This window comes from Ailuropoda melanoleuca, chromosome 4, assembly GCF_002007445.2.
Source record: "Ailuropoda melanoleuca isolate Jingjing chromosome 4, ASM200744v2, whole genome shotgun sequence".
Taxonomy (NCBI): Eukaryota; Metazoa; Chordata; class Mammalia; order Carnivora; family Ursidae; genus Ailuropoda; species Ailuropoda melanoleuca.
The window spans coordinates 43,240,353-43,259,248 of NC_048221.1; the positions used below are offsets into that span (position 1 = coordinate 43,240,353).

Sequence of the window (18,896 nt, forward strand, 5' to 3'; positions counted from 1 at the left end):
GTTGGTTTACATCTAATCACAGCTGTTCTTGCTTTCAGTCAGTAGCCACAGGGACATACCAGCTCCATTCCCTGCCCAAGTATTATTTGGAAGGAAACGAAAGGCAGCTTATTTGCTTCATATTCATAATTTAACATACTTTTCTCTTCTTTAATGGTACTTTTCCACAAGTGAGTTTTATTTGTATTCAGGTAAAAACAAATTTGCAGAGACCACAAGGAGAAGTATCTGCAAATCTCATTGTAATATCTCTTCTTTCCCACAGATTAAAGGTTGAACAAAACTTAAAAGAAGCAGCGATTCTATTCACTTGTTATTGGACTTGAAACTCCTTTGACCTCGGAAACTGAAGATGAGGTTGCCATGGGAACTGCTGGTACTGCAATCATTCATGTTGTGCCTTGCAGGTAGAGTGTCATTTAAAAACTTTTTGATTTAAAAATGCCACTGTATTTCACACTAATTCAAAAGTGGGCCTTCACTTTAGATGGCAATGATAAAATCGTAAGAGTGCACGTTACTATGACTAGCATTTGCTGACATTGTTGAATATACTTTCCTGATGGTCTTTTAGTGGCTCTTTTCATGGTGTTGTATCCAAAGCTAGACATTGATGTTTCACCTGCCTATCTGGTCCTTTTAGAGTCCTTTGAGCCCTTATTTAGTTTGAAAGTTGTTATTTTGGCTCATCCCACTGCTCAATTACACAGAGATATTGGGCAATAAAACTGATAATATAGTCTAGAGTATTGCCTACTTTGATGTCAGTGGATGGAAGTTTATTTGGGTAACCCTTTCAACGTCTTTGTTCATATTGCTCCATCTTTTGATACTAAGTCTCTTTCTTTTTCATTTCGATACACCTATAGTTAGCAGAAGAAAGAAAGTAAAAAGAGATTTTTACCATATACCCGTAGTCAACTAATAGAGAAGGGCTTTCAAAAGTTCAGACATGCTGTTTATTACTTTCTCAATTTTCTGGAAGATATGAGCCTACCACTTGACATACATAATTCAAATGTTGATGCAACTTAAGTCCAACATGTGCAGTGAGTTGGTTTTCAGTTTGGGATGGTGCGCATCTTTCCAGGCCTTTTTGAAATAAGTCTAGTTGACCTACTTTGTTATTCAGAGTATCGCATCCAAGAAGGACACCTGGAAAATATTTTCATTTTTATAAAATAAAACAAAAATGACTTTTGTGTCACCATTACTTTGATCCATGACTTCATTCAAATAATGTTCCTGAGTACCTTGCAAAGAGCCAGCTTTGTGCTAGTATCTGGGAATATAATCCTGAGGAGGACAGACACAATTACTGTTCCCTTAAAGCTTTATTAGCTTAGTTCTATAGCTATATAGACTGAAAGCTTGATAGAACGGATTATTTGTAATTGTTATACAATTAAAGCTAGCAATGGTAATCCCAACATATATAGGTCACTTATTCCATGCACTATGCTAAGCTTTTCTACTTTAACTCATTTAATTACATCTTGACCACTAAGAAGTCAGTATTAACTATTTATTTTTATTCTCAACACTATTATTATTAATATCATTACTAAAGCATCAGAAGTTAAGAAACTTACTCAAGGTCACCAAGCCAGTAAGTGGTGAAATTGTTAAGTTTCAGACTCAAGCAGACTAACTCCAGAATCCATAATTTTTTTATTATAGTAATATTTTTTATTATGTTAGTCGCCATACAGTACATCCCTGGTTTTTGATGTAAAGTTCCATGATTCATTAGTTGTGTATAACACCCAGTGCACCATGCAATACGTGCCCTCCTTATTACCCATCACCAGCCTATCCCATTCCCCCAGTCCCCTCCCCACTGGAGCTCTCAGTTTGTTTCTCAGAGTTCATAGTCTCTCAGAATCCATAATTTTGATCATTATAATATAATCTTTTAGCTATTTTGTTGATTTGTCCAGTTCATGCTAGATTTATTCTTGAAATTTTGGTTTTCACTCTTACTATGTTTTTCTAAATGTAAACCCTCATTCACTCATAAGCCTTATAATGCCCTACCTTTAAATCCTGAACCTCTTGCCTTCACAAGCATCCTCACCATTCTCCGATTATGGGCATTTCGGCATCTAGACACCTGTTTTAGCTTTATCACTTCTCTCCCTCATCTGGTCAGAGCCTAAATCTTGTCACTCTCCACCCTGCCCCCAGCAATGTACATCAGGCTTTGTGCCTCAGTTGCTTTTCTCCAGTCTTTCCACGTACCCTGACCCCCCTAAATAGGCCTCAACTGAGTCAGTCTGGCTCTAACTTCTCATGACTCTGGGATGAACATATTCCTTAAAGCTTAAAGCAGTGAATTGATTCCTCAGTATTCGACTACAGCATGTACTTATTTATTTAACCCAGTGTGCTGAGTAGATGTCAAGAAATTAAAGAGTTGAAAATAAAGGAAGACATTTATCTTCTCAGTTGTGTTTTGAAAAACTTGGAATTCTCACTAAAGATGAGTACCTGTATCTTTTTTATTCAGTTAGCTTTTTGTAGAGAATCGGTCGGTATATTGATTGTTTTTGTGAGCCTTTTTTGTGAACTGTTTCACATGGCATTAATATTCCCTTACCATATGCCTCCTTCAGCGTAGGTAAAGTCGAGCTTTAATTAATGTTTTTGTTTTCTTGCTATTTGTCTTGATTTCATTAATTTATATAGCACTCGGCACTCCGAATTTTGAACAGATTTCTTTAACTGCTTTAGCTTCTCATTTTTTTTTTCCTTTCCTATACTTCCTTAGTCATAGATTTCATGGTAAGTTTTTGGCAAGGAAAATATTTGTGTCTATTATGTTTACCATAATTAGCGGATCTCAAATGGTCCTTTTCCTAAATAAGATAGAGGATCCAAATGTATAAGCAGACTGCTCCTGCAAGAGACAGATCTTGAAAGGTCTGCTAATTATTTAAGGGTATCGATTAGTAATTTATGGTACAATGGAAATGTTCTTCTCATTTGCCAAATACTAGACTTAGTCTCTGACAATAATTTAAAAAAAAAAAGGACTACTCTGAAAATCCAGTCTCTACAAAATTGGTTTTTATTATCCTGCCTCTTAGTGAATTTAAACCAGGGATCACAAAACTCTGCTATCTGAACGAACAAAGAAGCTAACAAATGAGTGAAACATTCTTTAAGGAATAGTGACTCCTTCATACAATATAGGATGCCGGTGATTGTGGAAAACTAGAGAAAACATGTCCCGCTAAATTAGAAACCAGTGCCCAACTCTAGTCCTTTGTGCTAGGTCTTCCAGTTCTTCAACATTTTTATGCATAAACCTCCTAATTTTTTTAACATCGCCAAACAATTCAAATTAATTTTAAAAATGAAAATAAAAAGGCTGCAAAATGCTCACGCGAGAGATGCAGTCCCTATTCCGCCAGTTTGCAAGTTTATTTCAAGCACTTGGTTTTTCTTTGTTACTATACACATTGCCAAGTACACTAGATGTTGGGGGTCTCTGTACTAAGTCTTCCTTTTGCCAAGAATTTTCTTCCTATAAATGTCCCTGTCACTTGCCCTCTAACCTTATTTGGATTGGTGTTCAAATGCCATTTAATTGGTGAGGCTTTTCTTGACAACAATAAACAAATTAATGTAAGTGAAAAATAGCAATATTTTCTTTCACAACATTCTGTACCCCTCTTATTATTTTATTTTTCTCTAGGTTTCTTATCACTGTATGAATAACTGTATATTTTATTTGTCTTTATACTAAATGTCTTTCACCACTAGGTTGAAGCTTTATTCAGGCAGATCATTTCTGTTTTGTTTTGTTTTGTTTAGATCATTGCTATATCCCCAGCATCTTCAAAATGCGTAGTGAACAGTGCCATTCAATAAGTAAATAATCTGGCCAGACACGAGAGAGAGAGACAGAGAGAGAGAGATAGAGCAGGTCTCCAATTTTAAGGCGGACTATGAACCCTAGGCAGGCTGTAGTCACCTTTATGTTGAGGGAGGGAACTACCCACCTCTGAAGCTAATCTGCACAAATTTTTATTTTACATATGTGTGTGTGTGTATATATATATACACGCATACATATATACACACACATATGTTACGTTTAAATATAGAAAGTATGAGAATTGGTTTGTATGCCTTAAACTCTATATGAGAGATTCTTGGTATAACACCACTTTGCCCATTTCTTGCTTCAGCTACTGCTGGGTGCACTGTGCCCCCTGTGTGTTTTTCTGCCTCCAAAGTTACAAACAAGGGGAGTTATGACAAGGTCGCTCTCTGCTACATTCCTCAACGAGTGAGGTATGAGGAACAGTGGTAGATACCACAGCCTCCTGTCATTTAGGCGGACAGTTATTAGGCACATTCTACACAGTTCCTTAGAGATCCCCAGGAAAGACTGAATCCCAGTTGCCTACAGTGGTTCTTTCTACTTTTCCCTGCTTCACCCCTGCTTCCTGGGATCATCTCCCAAATACACCAGCTGTTTCCATATCCTTCCCTCATACTCTGCTTTTGGGGGAATCCAAACCAAAAATATGTACACACCAATTACTAGCAGAGCAGTGGCCCAGTATTAGTCATGTCAGTAATTAGGAAGAAGCCAGACAGGAAACAAAGCTTTGATGGAGATTATTGAAGTGCCGACTATGATGTACGTCCATGTAGGTACATGTATGCAAGTACTTATACGAGTACATGTACACATGCCTTTATATAGGTACATCTTGAGTATTATCTAGGTCCTGCAACCAGATAATATTTTACTATTAACTCTTTTATTGTTTTTACTGTTCACTAGCTGCATTATTAGCCAGATACTGGGCAAGTCGTAATTGCCCCTCTAGGATGCACCTTACACCTCTGTACAATGAGGCTATTAAACAAATTGTTCCTAAAGTCCTGTTTCAACTCAGAAATTTTCAGCTTTAGCTATACAAATAGTTTGAGAAGCATATATATATGTACACACACACACATATATATATATACATATATATATATACACACACACATATACATATATATATGTGTATATATATGTATATATTCTGAGAATGTTAGAGCTAGGCTTAAAATTTTGTTCAACTAATAGGAAGTTTTACATAGGTCCTATGCCTTACCATGTGTTACTGATTTTGTTCACATTGGCAGAATTTGAAAGAAAGAGTAAAATGGCTGGTCCATAGTTCATATGCAATAAGAGGCGTGAAGACATTTGAATACCCTCTGTGAATGAGTGAAAAAAATGTATGTTTGATGTAGTCTCAGTTGATCTTGGTTTCGGGGAGGCTAAATTTATTCCCGTCTCTGTGGTGCCATTTACCAACTTCAGCAATTATCTCTTTTTGAAAAAGTACATCCTTTCCAAATGCAAGCATTTTGTTGACTTGTTCACAAAATCCATGCCGTTGTAACAGCTGCATCTGGGGGTAGACAGTGGAGTAAAGGTCCTGTATAATTCAAGAGAGACATATTCCAAGATTGTTGAGTGTGCACAAAATGTGGGGCAAGGAGGGGCCCTGGGTTGAATAGTTAATCACAGGTGTATAGCTTGAATCTATGACACTAAAAAAAATACAAGCCAAAGGCCAATACCTGCAATCAAAGTACTTGGAGAGAATATTCAGTGGTCTTCAGAAGGGATTTTTATGCTTAGGAAATCTCTTATCACTAAGACTACCGTAGGCTGTCTATAGTTTTAGCTTATTCCAGGGGAGGACAACCCAAACACACACCAGACACTTCCAGTACTTGTTGATATTGATAATAGAGCTCAATGAGCATCATCTCTCCACTTAGTCAGAATATTCCAGCAAAGTTCAGGATCATCCTGAAAACATCTTCCCTTCTTCATAATGCCCATATAGCTCTACCAGGATGGAGAGCACACTGATGTTAGTTCAGAGCTTGTCCTCACAGTACAGCCAGTACAGTATTTCATTTCTCAACATTCTCATTTTTTTCCAGAATAAACAGAAGAATGGGCAACATTCAAATAATTAATAGTTCTAGACAGATATTAAACCTGGTACTGATTCTGCTCTTGCAAAAGTTACAAGAATAAAATTAAGATCAAAAAAGGTTTGAATAAATGTCAGTTTTCATATAGTTACAGCGAGGAATAGTCCTGTAGTGACCTCTTATTTTATTGTTTCTCTTTCTAAGAAACTGGCTTGCTAATGCATTTGTAATCCTGCTGACTGAAGCCAACGAATGGATTTCCTATTTCCTCTGTGCTGTCTTCTAACCATGGCCATGAAATGAAGCCAAAGCAGTAGAAAGATTTAGTGAGAAGAGAGCTAATAACTAGATTAAAAAGCAGTGACTCCAGTGATGAAAATTCAGGAAAAGAATGGGAAGAAGTATGCCCAGAAAAAAATAAACAGCAAGGGGAAAACTCCTTTTGAATATCATTCCATGGTGGGAAAATAATAATCAGTAATGAAGATGTTGAGGTAAATAGAGAAACTGGCAACGGTTTTATATCCCCATAGGCATGGACATAGAATAGCATTCATACAACCCAAAAGTTATTAGAAATATTCAATTTAAGACCTCTCCTGAAGCAAAATCATTAATGGCTTCATTAGATATGCTCAGCCAAGCTGGATGTCTAAACTATAAATAAAATTTCCTTACTGATTAGAGTCTAGGACATGTAGCTACAAAAAAAAAAAAGAATTCGGTTGAATGAAACATATTAGGATGAAGGGAGAAAAACAGGTGAAAATCTAAACATTACCACGCATTTCGTATCAATTTATGTAATAGTTGTCTGCTAAATACAGGATTAACCCCAGAGCTTGCGGATGGTAGGTGGAAGAGTAGCCTGTGGCGTCTCAGACATTGTCAAAAATGTGACCTGGCGACCCAGCAGTACTGGTGGTTAGGAGCAGGGGCTTTGGAATACAATAGATAGGTCGGCCACTTAAAGATTGTGTGATCCAGCTATTTTATCTCCCTCTTAGGTGGCTTTTCCCACCATCTGTAAAATGGACCGAATAAGCGTATTTACTTCATTTGGGTGTTTATGAGGATTGAAATCATGTATGTGTTCTTCATACTCAGCACAGTGTCTGATACTTAGCCAGCACCATTTCATGTGTGCTATTGTTCATTGAGTCATTTAACATACATTTGAGGATCTGCCAGTGCTAAGCATTGCACTGCTCTCATTCTAAGAATGTAGCTTGGTTCTAAGTGAAGCATAGCCCCTGTCCTCTTGACACTGGTGGTGGTGATGGTGATAATGATGATGCCACCAGTATCCACTTCTTAGCACCCTGGTGTCTGCCCTTCTTCGGTGGTTGAAGGTTGTATAGCCGAGTTTATAGCACATTTGTTGCCCTTCCCTCACCATTTTGCAACATGACCTCTCCTTTAAAATAGGGATATAGTAATAATAAATAATACCAATGAAAAATAAATGCCCAATTTGATTAAACTTCTATGTGGAGAGCGCTCAGGAAGGTGTCTGGCTTAGTCCCATGGACTAAGTTAGTTGCAGTTAGTGCCATTATCATCATCATCACCAGCAGCAACAAACAAGTGGGCATCCGTTTACTTGTGCTAGCAGCCACAACATTTAGGGTCTGCCTCCTAGAAGGAAGACAGCGAGGACAGTTGCCAGCTGGAGCCATCTGTCTGGGGAACTGGCACTGGGAAAGAGCTGGGAAGGTTTCTGTGATGGGGCTTCCAGAAATCTATCAAGTTGCAAAGAGATAAGGTTTCTAAAGATAGAAGGACTTGGTGGTTCAAAGTGATGAAAGATTTCTAAAATGCATTTTATAAATAAACAAAAACAAAAACAAACAACTCAGATAAAGAAAGGTGCACATAATTGCCCCTAATGAACTGCGATGGGGAGTGTATTAAGCAAACACTATGATGAGCCCCATCCTTCTATTCTTCTCTCACCCTAAACTCCCATTGGTGATGTCAACCAGATACTTCATCTATATGATAAACAGAGTTTGATGAGGGTGTTGCCCCACACTACTGTAATAACACCCTTAATTTGTTTAGCACTTGTTAACTATGAAATATTTGCTGAACAGTCTGTTTCACAAGGCTGTTAGGGGCTAGAGGCAACTACAATAATAATGAGTGAAAATTTATTGAGCATATCTGTGCCAGATACAGCATCACATTCTTGAGTGCAGTTATCTCATTTAACCTGACAAGAACCCATTTCCTAGATGAGAGGTTATGATCTAACTAAGGAATCAAAGCAGTATTTGAATTTGAGTCTATACAGCTCCAAAGCCTGAGCTTTTAACTGTGATGGTATGATATCTAATGACACCTAGTACCTATCCTTAGGAGTTCGCCATCTTATAGAATACTACAAACCAGCAGTTCTCAAATGTGGTCCATGGCCCAGCAGCATCAGCATCACCTGGTAATGTATCAGAAATGCAGATTCCCGGGCCCTAGCCCATATCTACAGAATCAGAATTTGTGGAAATAAGTCCCTCCGTGTGTGTTTTAATAAGCCATCTATAAGATTCTGATGTCTTTGAATGCTTGAGAACCATACTAAATTCTCTTGAGAGACAGGTAAGGCAGGAACTGTCATTATCCCCATTTTACATATGGGAATCTGAATGCTAAGTGACCTCCTCAAGGTTATATGTCTGGCTTCAATGTCAAAGCTGGAATCTGAGCTTTGTGATTCATAATCTAGTGGTTTACTTTCCCCCTGGTATATATGCCGCATTTTTACTCGTGTAACTTTCAGAGCACCTTACTGAATACCTGATAATATGAAGTAAGGGCTTTTTATGTTGAAGAGGTGTCCTGAGTAATGAAATAATTTAATTTTTCTGCTAAGCTTTGTTTCACTGCCTGTGAACCACTAACAGGTGATTTATTGGCCTGTGCTCTTGATCTGTTTTGTGATGTAATGAATGCAGAAAAAATGGTTTTCTTTAATTTTAAAGGGAAATAGAACTATGTGGTAGAATCTTGGGAAAGCGGAAAATAGGGGGAAAAAAGTCCCTTGAGCTTATCAATACAGTATAATTACTGATCTTTTTGGTAAACAGTAATATACATATCATTAGGTATGAGTTCTGTGCTTAGAGAAACAAACAAACAAAAAAAAAAAGTTTAGATATTTTGCACAACCCCTAGTGGATTGTCAGGTTGTTTTGTCTTCTCAGAGTAATCAAGAATCCTTTCCCTTAAGGTAGATAACAGATTGTTTTGTTTTGCAAAGAAATAATTCCAGGGGAGATGGCTCAGCCCTTCAGATCTGAATTGAGATTTGTGTCCAAGGTTCTCTTTCTATAGAAATGTTTGGCAAACGGCCACAGAAGACTCCTCTAAAGGTTTCAAATTTGTACTGGAAGTAACCACAGTTAGCCATGAGCCTTGAAATGTGGCTAATCGAAATACTTCCCAAAATCTATAGTAGTTTCCTAGGGCAGCTGTAGCAACTTACTGCAAACTAAGTGGTTTAGAACAACAGAAATGTACTCTCTCACAGGTCTTGAGGCTGGAAGTCTGAAATGAAGATGTTGGCAGGGCCATGCTCACTCTGAAACTTCTAGGGAAGAATCCCTCCTTGCCTCTTAGTAGCTTCTGGTTATGGCAGCCATCCTTGGCATTCCTTGCCTTGTAGATGGATCACTTCAATCTCTGCCTCTCCCTTTCACATCACCTTTTTGTGTCTGCCCTGGGATGTTGGAAACCTAGTACAAAGAAAACATAAAATACCTCTAGTAATTTTTTTTTAAAGATTTTATTTATTTCTTTGACAGAGATAGAGACAGCCAGCGAGAGAGGGAACACAAGCAGGAGGAGTGGGAGAGGAAGAAGCAGGCTCATAGCGGAGGAGCTTGATGTGGGGCTCGATCCCATAACACCGGGATCACGCCCTGAGCCGAAGGCAGACGCTTAACCGCTGTGCCACCCAGGCGCCCCACCCCTCTAGTAATTTTTATACCAATTACGTGTTGAAATGAATACATTGGAGTAAACAAAATATTAAATTTTGCCAGTTTATTTTTTTCTTTTAATGTAGGTACTAGAAACCTGTTAATTATGTATGGGGCTCACATTACGATTCTGTTGAATAGCAATGCCATAGAAGATGCAGGAACTAACCTATTATTCCTTAGTTTATAACTATAGCTGAGAATAATTCTCTTCTTTTTCTTGTCTTTGTAGAAGTAGAAACTCAAGCTGGTAGCCCTGAGCCTGAAGGGAAGTTGATTAGGGAACAGGTGTAGAGGAGAGAGGTACAAAATGTAAATTTTTTAAACTTTTGACTCAAAGAATAGGGTAAATGTTTTCTTTATCACAGTCCCTCCAAGGTGCTTTTATAGAAGGGTGTCGAAGTCTTCTTTTATCCAGCAAAAACAGTGAAACATTGAGGACTAGAAGATTTTATAGAAAAGCTCTTTTTCAGAGAACCTGAAGATCACATTGACCAGAATAGAAATAATTTGTACAAAAATGTTCATAGCAGTATTATTCATAATAGTCAAAAAGTGGGAATAACCCAAATGTCCATTAGTTGATGAATGGATGAAAAAAATGTGATACCCATACAGTGAGGTATTATTCAGCCATAAAAAGGAATGGCGTACTGATACTTCAACGTGGATAAACCTTTGAAATATTCTAAGTGAAAGAATCCAGACACAAAAGGCCATATGTTATATTAATTCATTTGTATGAAGTGTACAAAACACAGAAATCCATAGAGACAGGAGGTGTAGATCAGGGTTGCCCAGAACGTTGTGTAGGAGAAGACATAGAATGACTGCTATGAGGTGTACAGTTTCTTTAGGATGATGAAAATACTCTGGAATTGGGCACCTGGGTGGCTCAGTCAGTTAAGCGTCTGCCTTCAGCTCTGGTCGTGATCCCAGGGTCCTGGGATGGAGTCCTGCGTCAGGCTCTCTGCTCAGCGGGGAGCCTGCTTCTCCCTCTACTCCTCCCCCCTGCTCATGGCCTCTCTTTCATGCTGTCTCTTTCTCTCAAATAAATAAACAACTAAAATCTTTAAAAACTAAAAAAAGAAAGAAAATACTTTGGAATTATGTAGTGATGCTCGCACAACCTTGTGAATATACTATAAACCACTTGCCTTGGTCAAGTAAGGCTGCAATAACCACAAACTTGGTGGCTTATAAACAACAGAAATTTGTTGCTCACAGTTTCCATGGGCTGCAAGTCTGAAATCAAGTAGCCAGCTCAGTTAGGTTCTGGTGAAAAAGGCCTTCTTCCAGGTGGTAGATTGCCAGTTTCTCTCTATATACCCATCATCGCAGGGCTAGGATTTTGATATAGGAATTTGAGGGGAAAACAAATATGCAGACCATAGTATGATTTAATTGTACATTATAAAAGGGTGGATTATACTGTAGGTGAGTGATATCTCAGTAAAATTTTTTAAAAACTCCTGAGAAAAATACTAAACATTTTTGAAATCTTATTAAATATTCCATTTTACTGAGAGAGCCTGTCTTGTCAGGAAATCAGCATTATTCAGTGCCAACTTCCCTTATACATAATTAACAGGATTACAGGACTGTAGACCTATCCCAACTCCCATATTTTAGACAGGTTAACTGGTTTGGCCAAGGACACACAAATAATTAGTAGCATAATCAGGATCCAAGTTTCCAGACTCTAATCTCAATCTGTCTTCCATTACTCTGTTAAGGCACTTCCTAGTGTGTGTTTTATGGACATTGGGGGTTTCATCTCTCTCTAGCCCACACCCAAAGCACAGACCCTGTAATAAGGCGGGGGGGGGGCATAAACCTCTTTGTGAGAGTGACTCTCTAACTTTAATTCACCTGAGGTGTGATACTGGATTCCTCTGTGAAAACAAGAGAGGGGGACTAATGGAGGGAGGAGGAGACCATCTGTGTTTGAGGGTGATGTTGAGCCTGAGGTGTGATACTGGACTCCTCTGTGAAAACAAGAGAGGGGGACTAATGGAGGGAGGAGACCACCTGTGTATGAGGGTGATGTTGAGGAAACAGGATGAGCGTTGTTATCAATTTTGTCCCATATTGGCGTCTCTGGGAAGCGAACATCTCCTTGTTTCCTGCCTGTTTGTACCAAACCTCCTGGTGGCTAAAATTAAAAATCCATACTGTGTCTGTAATTAAACTTCCCTCTACCTGAGGATTATATCCCAAGTGAAAACTTTGTAAAAAGTTTTGATACCAAAAGGGAAGGCAAAAAGAGAAGTGAGTGAACTATTATTTTGTTTTGTTTCCTTTTTTTATTCAAATAAATTGAATTTTTTTTAAATGTGTCTCAATCAGTTAAGTGTCCTATTCTTGGTTTCATCTCAGGGTCATGAAATCTAGCCCTGATTTGGGCTCCACACTAAACATAGAGTCTACTTGGGATTCCTTTTTCTCCTGCCCCTTCCCTGCTCACTAACTCATGTGCTCCCTCTCTCTCTCTCTCAAATAAATAAATCTTTTAAAAATAATAAAAATAATAAAATGCGGCTATTAGCAAATTTAAAATTACCTCTATAATTTGTATGATCTTTTTACTGGACACACTACTCCGGAAGATATCTCAGATTTCTTTTAGGTCAGGTGTCAGCAAACCTTTTCTCCCAAAGGCCAGATAGTAAATATTTTAGGTTTGGGAGACCATATAGTCTCTGTTGCAACGACTCAAGTCTGCCCTTACAGTACTAAAGTAACCACACACAATACACATATGTGTGGCTGTGTTTCAATAAAACTATACATACATAAAAACAGATATATTTATACAATCATAAAAATGAGTGCGGTTGTGTTATAATAAAATTTTATACATACATCCAAATGAGTGTTTTTATGCGATATATACAAATAGGTGTGGCACCAAAAGGGGAGGCCATTTCATTAACAAAGTACATAATAAATGTATGATGTCAAATAGATTATTTAAAAGGTATGAATGCAGCAACGTGCATGTTGTTTGAGCTACTTACGTAAAAAGAAATAAAAATTAATGTAAACTTCCTGGTGTCAACTATATAGCTTCCACTTAAGTGACATCTATACCGGAAAGGAATTAACACACCTAGAAATGCATCCTGCTTGTTGATGTGGAAACAAATGTCAAAATAAGTCAGGATAAACCTGAGATACAGAAGAAAGCATAACTTTCTTCTAAGGAGCTCTCTTCTAAGAAGATGAGTCTAGTAGTTGACCTAACAGTTCATTGGAGCAAATATGTTACTTTAGCAATCAGAGATTGACAAATTGACAAAATTCTGCTGTTATTTAGTCCCTTTCTCTTTGGGGAAATGAGAAAACAAAAGAGCAAAAAGATTACTTCATTTGCCCATGTTCACAATGCTCATTGCTTTCAGACCAAGGATCAAATTTTGGGAATGTTTGATTGACTTTTATCAAAATTTTTTCCTGATTGGACTTGGACTTGATAGCTGTGTTTCTATCACATTCATAACATGTCTAAACTCCATGTAAATGGACATGGAATTTTATTATTAAGGGTGTTTTGGATAAAAGTTTGTGGTTGGCTTTCTCAGCTGTTTTCCTACCTGAGAGTGGTTTTAGGTAACTTGGCTAACGATACCCTGTTGTCTTTTGATATAGTGGCAAAAAATTTGGACAAGAGGTTAGGTTCTTAACATTAGAACTTCTGGTTCTTTTGAAAATATTTATACATAGTTTTATTAACTTATTCACCTACATAATAACAATTTACTAAACATCTATCTTCTGTGTACTGACAGATATGGGCATACATCTATGTACGTATCCATCTATGTTGGATTTAAAGAGTTTATAATCTTGTGTGCTGAAACAATTTGTTTCAAATGAATATGTTCTGACAGATTTAAGTGAGAATTCCAGGCAAACTACAGTGTTCTCAATGAACCATATTGTTAAAATTTCATAAGACAAGACTATAGTGGATAAGATCATGGTCCTGGAGTCGAGATAAATCTGAGTTCAAAATCTTTCTCTAAGTGTGGTTACCAAGTTACTTGAGGAAATTACTTAATTCTCTGACAAAGAAGACTTAAAATATTTAGTACAGTGTCTGGCCTATAATCAGGATATGATAATAATGTCTGTTGTAATCATTTATTAATAATAAAGGGGCATGGGGGTGCCTGGGTGGCTTAGTCATTAAGCAACTGCCTTCGGCTCAGGGCGTGATCCTGGCAGTCTGGGATCGAGCCCCACATCAGGCTCTTCTGCTATGAGCCTGCTTCTTCCTCTCCCGCTCCCCCTGCTTGTGTTCCCTCTCTTGCTGGCTGTCTCTATCTCTGTCAAATAAATAAATAAAATCTAAAAAAAATAAATAAATAATAAAGGGGCATGACCTTCTTCCTTTTCCTACTGAGCCCTAATGCATGTGAAACACTTTACCTTCAGTGGATTCTGAATTATATAGTATGAATAAAGAAGAAAGAAAATAGTGGCGTGAAAGGGAAAAAGAGAATGCCGAAGTAAGGCATGGCTTCTGACCTATCATGAATAAAACTAAGTAAGGGAGGTCAAAAGTAATGGTGTTTAGTTTTGTTCTAAAGTTGACTAAAAAGTGGGTGGGTTACAACCTCATTCATAGGTAGGGAAGGAAGAAGAACACAGGATAGATAACTGTTTCTCTTATGTGATTATATTAAGGATAAATCTGTATCTTGTTCTTTATATAGCCATATAGACACACACATATATATAAGCATTTTTTACTCTATCTTTACCCTATTGTCAATCTGCTAATATATGAATCAGAGAATTTTAGAAATGGAAGAGCATGCTATATGATACATGTAATACTTTATCATTAACTGTTAATCATTGTTACTTTGCCTGATTTTTCACATTTTGTACCATTGAAACATGACATAGAGTCCTAGTTTGCTTTTTCATTACCGATAATGATGATGATTATAATAGTAATAAGAGTAATAATTACTATCCTGTTCCCTCTCATCTAAATGCTTTGAATATTATATAAATAATATTGGCCTCAGAGTAGCCCTAATGTGGCTAATATCACCTCTGCATTATAGAAGGGACAACTAAATCATGGGGCACCTGTGTAGCTCAGTCAGTTAAGCATCTGCCTTCAGCTTGGGTCAGGATCCCAAGGATTGAGCCCCACATTGGGCTCCCTGCTCAGTGCAGAGCCTGCTTCTCCCTCTCTCTCTGCTGCTCCCCCTGCTGTGCGCAGGCTCTCTCTCTGTGTGTCAAATAAATAAATAAATAAATAAATAAATAAATAAATAAATAAAATATTTTTTTTTAAAAAGGGACAACTAAATCAGATTAAGGAAGTGGTGGAAGGTCACTAGGTACAGCTTCACTAGTACCAGCTTTTCCTCCCACTCTGTCCTGGTCAACATCAGTCTCAGTCTTTACCAGGTTCCATCTGGAGCAGCACTCTTGGTTTTATAGTCTCCGGTGCATAAACACCTGTCTGTTCCCAGCACCTATGCACCTTAGCCCTTCATCAGCTTCCTCTTTAGTTACTGACAGGCTACACTATGTTGGAGAAGACCAAACTAAACTATGCAGATGTTACTTCCCAAAGTTGCTTTATTTCTGGTGTATAACTACGGGTAACATGATCTCTGCTTTCTTTCCAGGGAGGTATATTTCCTCCGTTTTCTTTCCTTTTGAGTCGTCACCTTGTTTTTCCTCCACTCCTTATGGTATTATTCCTTATCTGTCCGTCTGACCTACTCTGGGTTTGTGCTTTCTTCCTCCTATCTTCCTTTGCTTTCTCATTCTAATTATATCTTAGCTTAGAATAAAGATGTAAAACTATTGAAATTGTCTTTAAGCACTCTTTCAAACTCCCAACTATTCACCTCCTTCTCATTTGAAATAAATAAAGTTCTAATTTATTTGTTTAAAAATAAGCCAATGCATTCATATATTCAAATATGGTACGTACTTTATATATGCTATCTTCTGTGCTTCTTTTTTTAAGATTTTATTTGAGATAGGGAGAGAGAGAGAGAACAGGAGTGGGGGCAGGGCAGGCAAAGGAGAGGGAGAAGCAGGCTCCCCGCTGAGTAGGGAGACCCATGCAGGGGAGGGGGGATTGATCCCAGGACCCCAGTATCATGGCCTGAGCTAAAGGCAGATCTTAGCCCCCCTAACCACCCAGGCACCCCTGTGCTTCTTTTAAAGGAGAGAGTGAAATTCACTCACAATATTGTTCTTAGAATAAAATACCACCTTCCTCCTGGGAATTATAATAATTCAAAGAACAAAACAAAACCAAAATAAATCCACTTCTCAGAGCAAAAGTGTAAATAACAAAGATGCAGCACTATTTGTCTGGGTCAACAGTTTTTTGCCAGAACCTGATGGGATATCCTCTATAGAATTTTACTGAGAAGTTATGAACTATTGATAAGACTGCCAAATATGAGTTGCACACAAGTGATCTATGCAATATAAAAATTGTCAAGTGAAAATGAATTCTCGCCTCTCCTCTTTCTACTCTTCAGAAGAACTCTTGGACATCCTGTTTGTGAATGCTTTTCTTCCCAATGGTATTATATTTGTACAAAACTTGGTTTTAATGTAATGTTTATCTAATTAGAAACATAGCCAAATTTGACGTGGATACTCTAGATTTCTTGCATTTCCTTTATGATTTCATCTACTTGCTCTGTTCCTTTCCATTAAAGATAAGGAAAGAGAAAAGGTAATTGTCAGTCAATTGCACTTCATAGTTGCTTGAGTTCATATTATCTAAACTGATCCCCAGTTCAGTAAAAAGTTTTAAAAAAGTAAATAAAGGTGTTTTGTTCAGTAATTTGAAATCACTTTTGAAAAAAAAATTTCACTGTATGGTAATGAATGGTAGGTAATTACCACTTACTGTGGTAACCATTTTACAATATATACATGTATCAAATCATTATGTTGGACACCTTAAATGAATACAATGTTATATGTCAATTATATCTCAATATTGTAAAAAAAAAAAAAAAACCACTCTTACAAACATCAAAGAAACCCTCACACACAAAAAGAAATTGCTCTTAAATTTTGGTCTTTATGTTAATGTAATAGAAACTCAAGATTCTAGAATCGTATTTGCCCCTTTATGGTTTTATAACTTTAAGTCTGTTTCACTTTGGACCCAAGATTCTGAATAAGTAAAATATGAGTGGAGCACAAATGTGCTTTCTAAGCCAATGCTATCCAAAATTTGATCATCTATTTTTGTCCAAACTGTATACTTATTGTGTTATTATTTATTTCAATTTTTATTAACTTAATTTGTTACCTAAAATAACTTTATCACAGCAATATCCCTTGTTATATATGAAAAAAAATAGAAATAAATATTATGGAAACAAATGTTTTAAAGCCTGAATTGTCCTCTGAATACTCTGAGTCCTGATATTTTCCTACAAAAATACAACTGTCAAATATTAGACAGGTTTTTAAGATATGCTGGCACCAACTGAGACTTTATTTTTTAATAAGAAAAATTCAAAGAGAATTAATCAAAAGAAGAAGAGTGAATTTATTCTTAAGTGAGTCAATATTATTTAATGCCTTGTCTCCATACCATCTAAAAATTACCTCTCATACCAGTGTTATGCATCCCTCATTTTGGAAAATGCTAATGTAGGAGGATGAAATCTTCCAGCTCCCCAAAAATGGATGCTGTAATGTTCCAGCATAATGTATCTGATGTATCCTGGCCATATTGATTCAGAAAAATCACATTAATTGTGTGATCATGTTTTCTTCATGCATTGTTTTTCATATATGGAAATATTTATTGAAATTTCTTACCTCATGTGTTATGTAAAAGTTTGCATAAATCATTTGTGGGCTAGGGCATGTAACAGTACTACTACCTTTATGATTCAATTTAATGATGTTCAAAGGCTTCTTAAGATCACCTGTCTGCTTCCTTACCTGCCTGTCCCAATGCAGAATATCACACAGTGAGTGAAGTGAAGGAGCCAGACTAACCTCTCAGTGGAGCATGGAACAGGGACAGCCTGGCATAGAATGTTGTTATGACCTGAGGTCCTTTAAGCACATAGTATTTCGACAGAGTGCTGAATAGTTGTGGCACTAGTTGTGTGAGATTTAAGGTAGAAACCATTCTTAAAATCTTAGGGAGCCCAGTTGGTCACAAGCATGACTTGTGAGTTTCCTTGGTTTCAGTGCCTTATCTTTAACATTCTTTGCAGCGCCTTTTTGTTCACTGATCTGTTAAAATGCAATTTGTTTCTGTTTTTAGCCATCCACTGGTATTATCATAATAAGCCCAGTGTTTCAAATGTGTGTGTGTTTTGGAGTATAGTTTCTCCTTAGGCAGAACTATGTAAGCCATCCCTTCCCTCCACAAATACAATATCTGGATTATGAATTGTTAGAAGAATACTAGGGTCATGCTTAACTTTTTTCCTCCTCCATAAAGTGATAGTAAACATTCATCGTCTCACATAAGTTTTTTTGTTTTGTTTGGCTGTGCTGTGTTTTGTCGTCAGGACTTTGGGAGCAGCTTAGCTGGGTGTTTCTGACACAACATCCCTCAGGAAGTTGCAGTCACGTGTTACCTAGGGCTGCAGTGTCTGGGGGTTTGACTGGGGCTAGAGGATGTACTTTCAAGTTGGCTCAGTCACATATATGGCTGGCAAGTTCCTGCTAGCAGATGGTGGGAGGCCTCTGTTCCTCACCACATACAGCTCCCATAGGGCTGCTTGTGTATACTCTTGGCATGGGCCCTGGCTTCCTCCAAGAGTAACTGGCTCAGAGAGGAAGCAAAAGGAAGCCACAGTGCCTTGTTGCAGGCCAGTGTGGTAGAATGTCATTTCTACCATATTCTGTTTGTTAAAGCTAACCTCTATGACCTGACCACAATTGAGGAAAGGGAATTAAATTCCATATTTTGGAAGG

The 18,896-nt window shown here is 37.5% G+C and overlaps 1 protein-coding gene across 6 annotated transcripts in view; it reads left to right on the plus strand.

The window, feature by feature from the left end:
- CNTN4 (contactin 4) overlaps window positions 1–18,896 on the plus strand; it is a 901,169-nt gene that overhangs the window by 452,817 nt on the left and 429,456 nt on the right. For all 6 annotated transcript variants that reach the window (XM_034658663.1, XM_034658662.1, XM_034658661.1 and 3 more), the window contains one exon: window positions 266–407. In XM_034658663.1, the coding sequence (XP_034514554.1) occupies window positions 353–407 (55 nt within the window). In that variant the 5' untranslated portion in view covers window positions 266–352. The remainder of the gene's footprint in view (window positions 1–265; window positions 408–18,896) is intronic.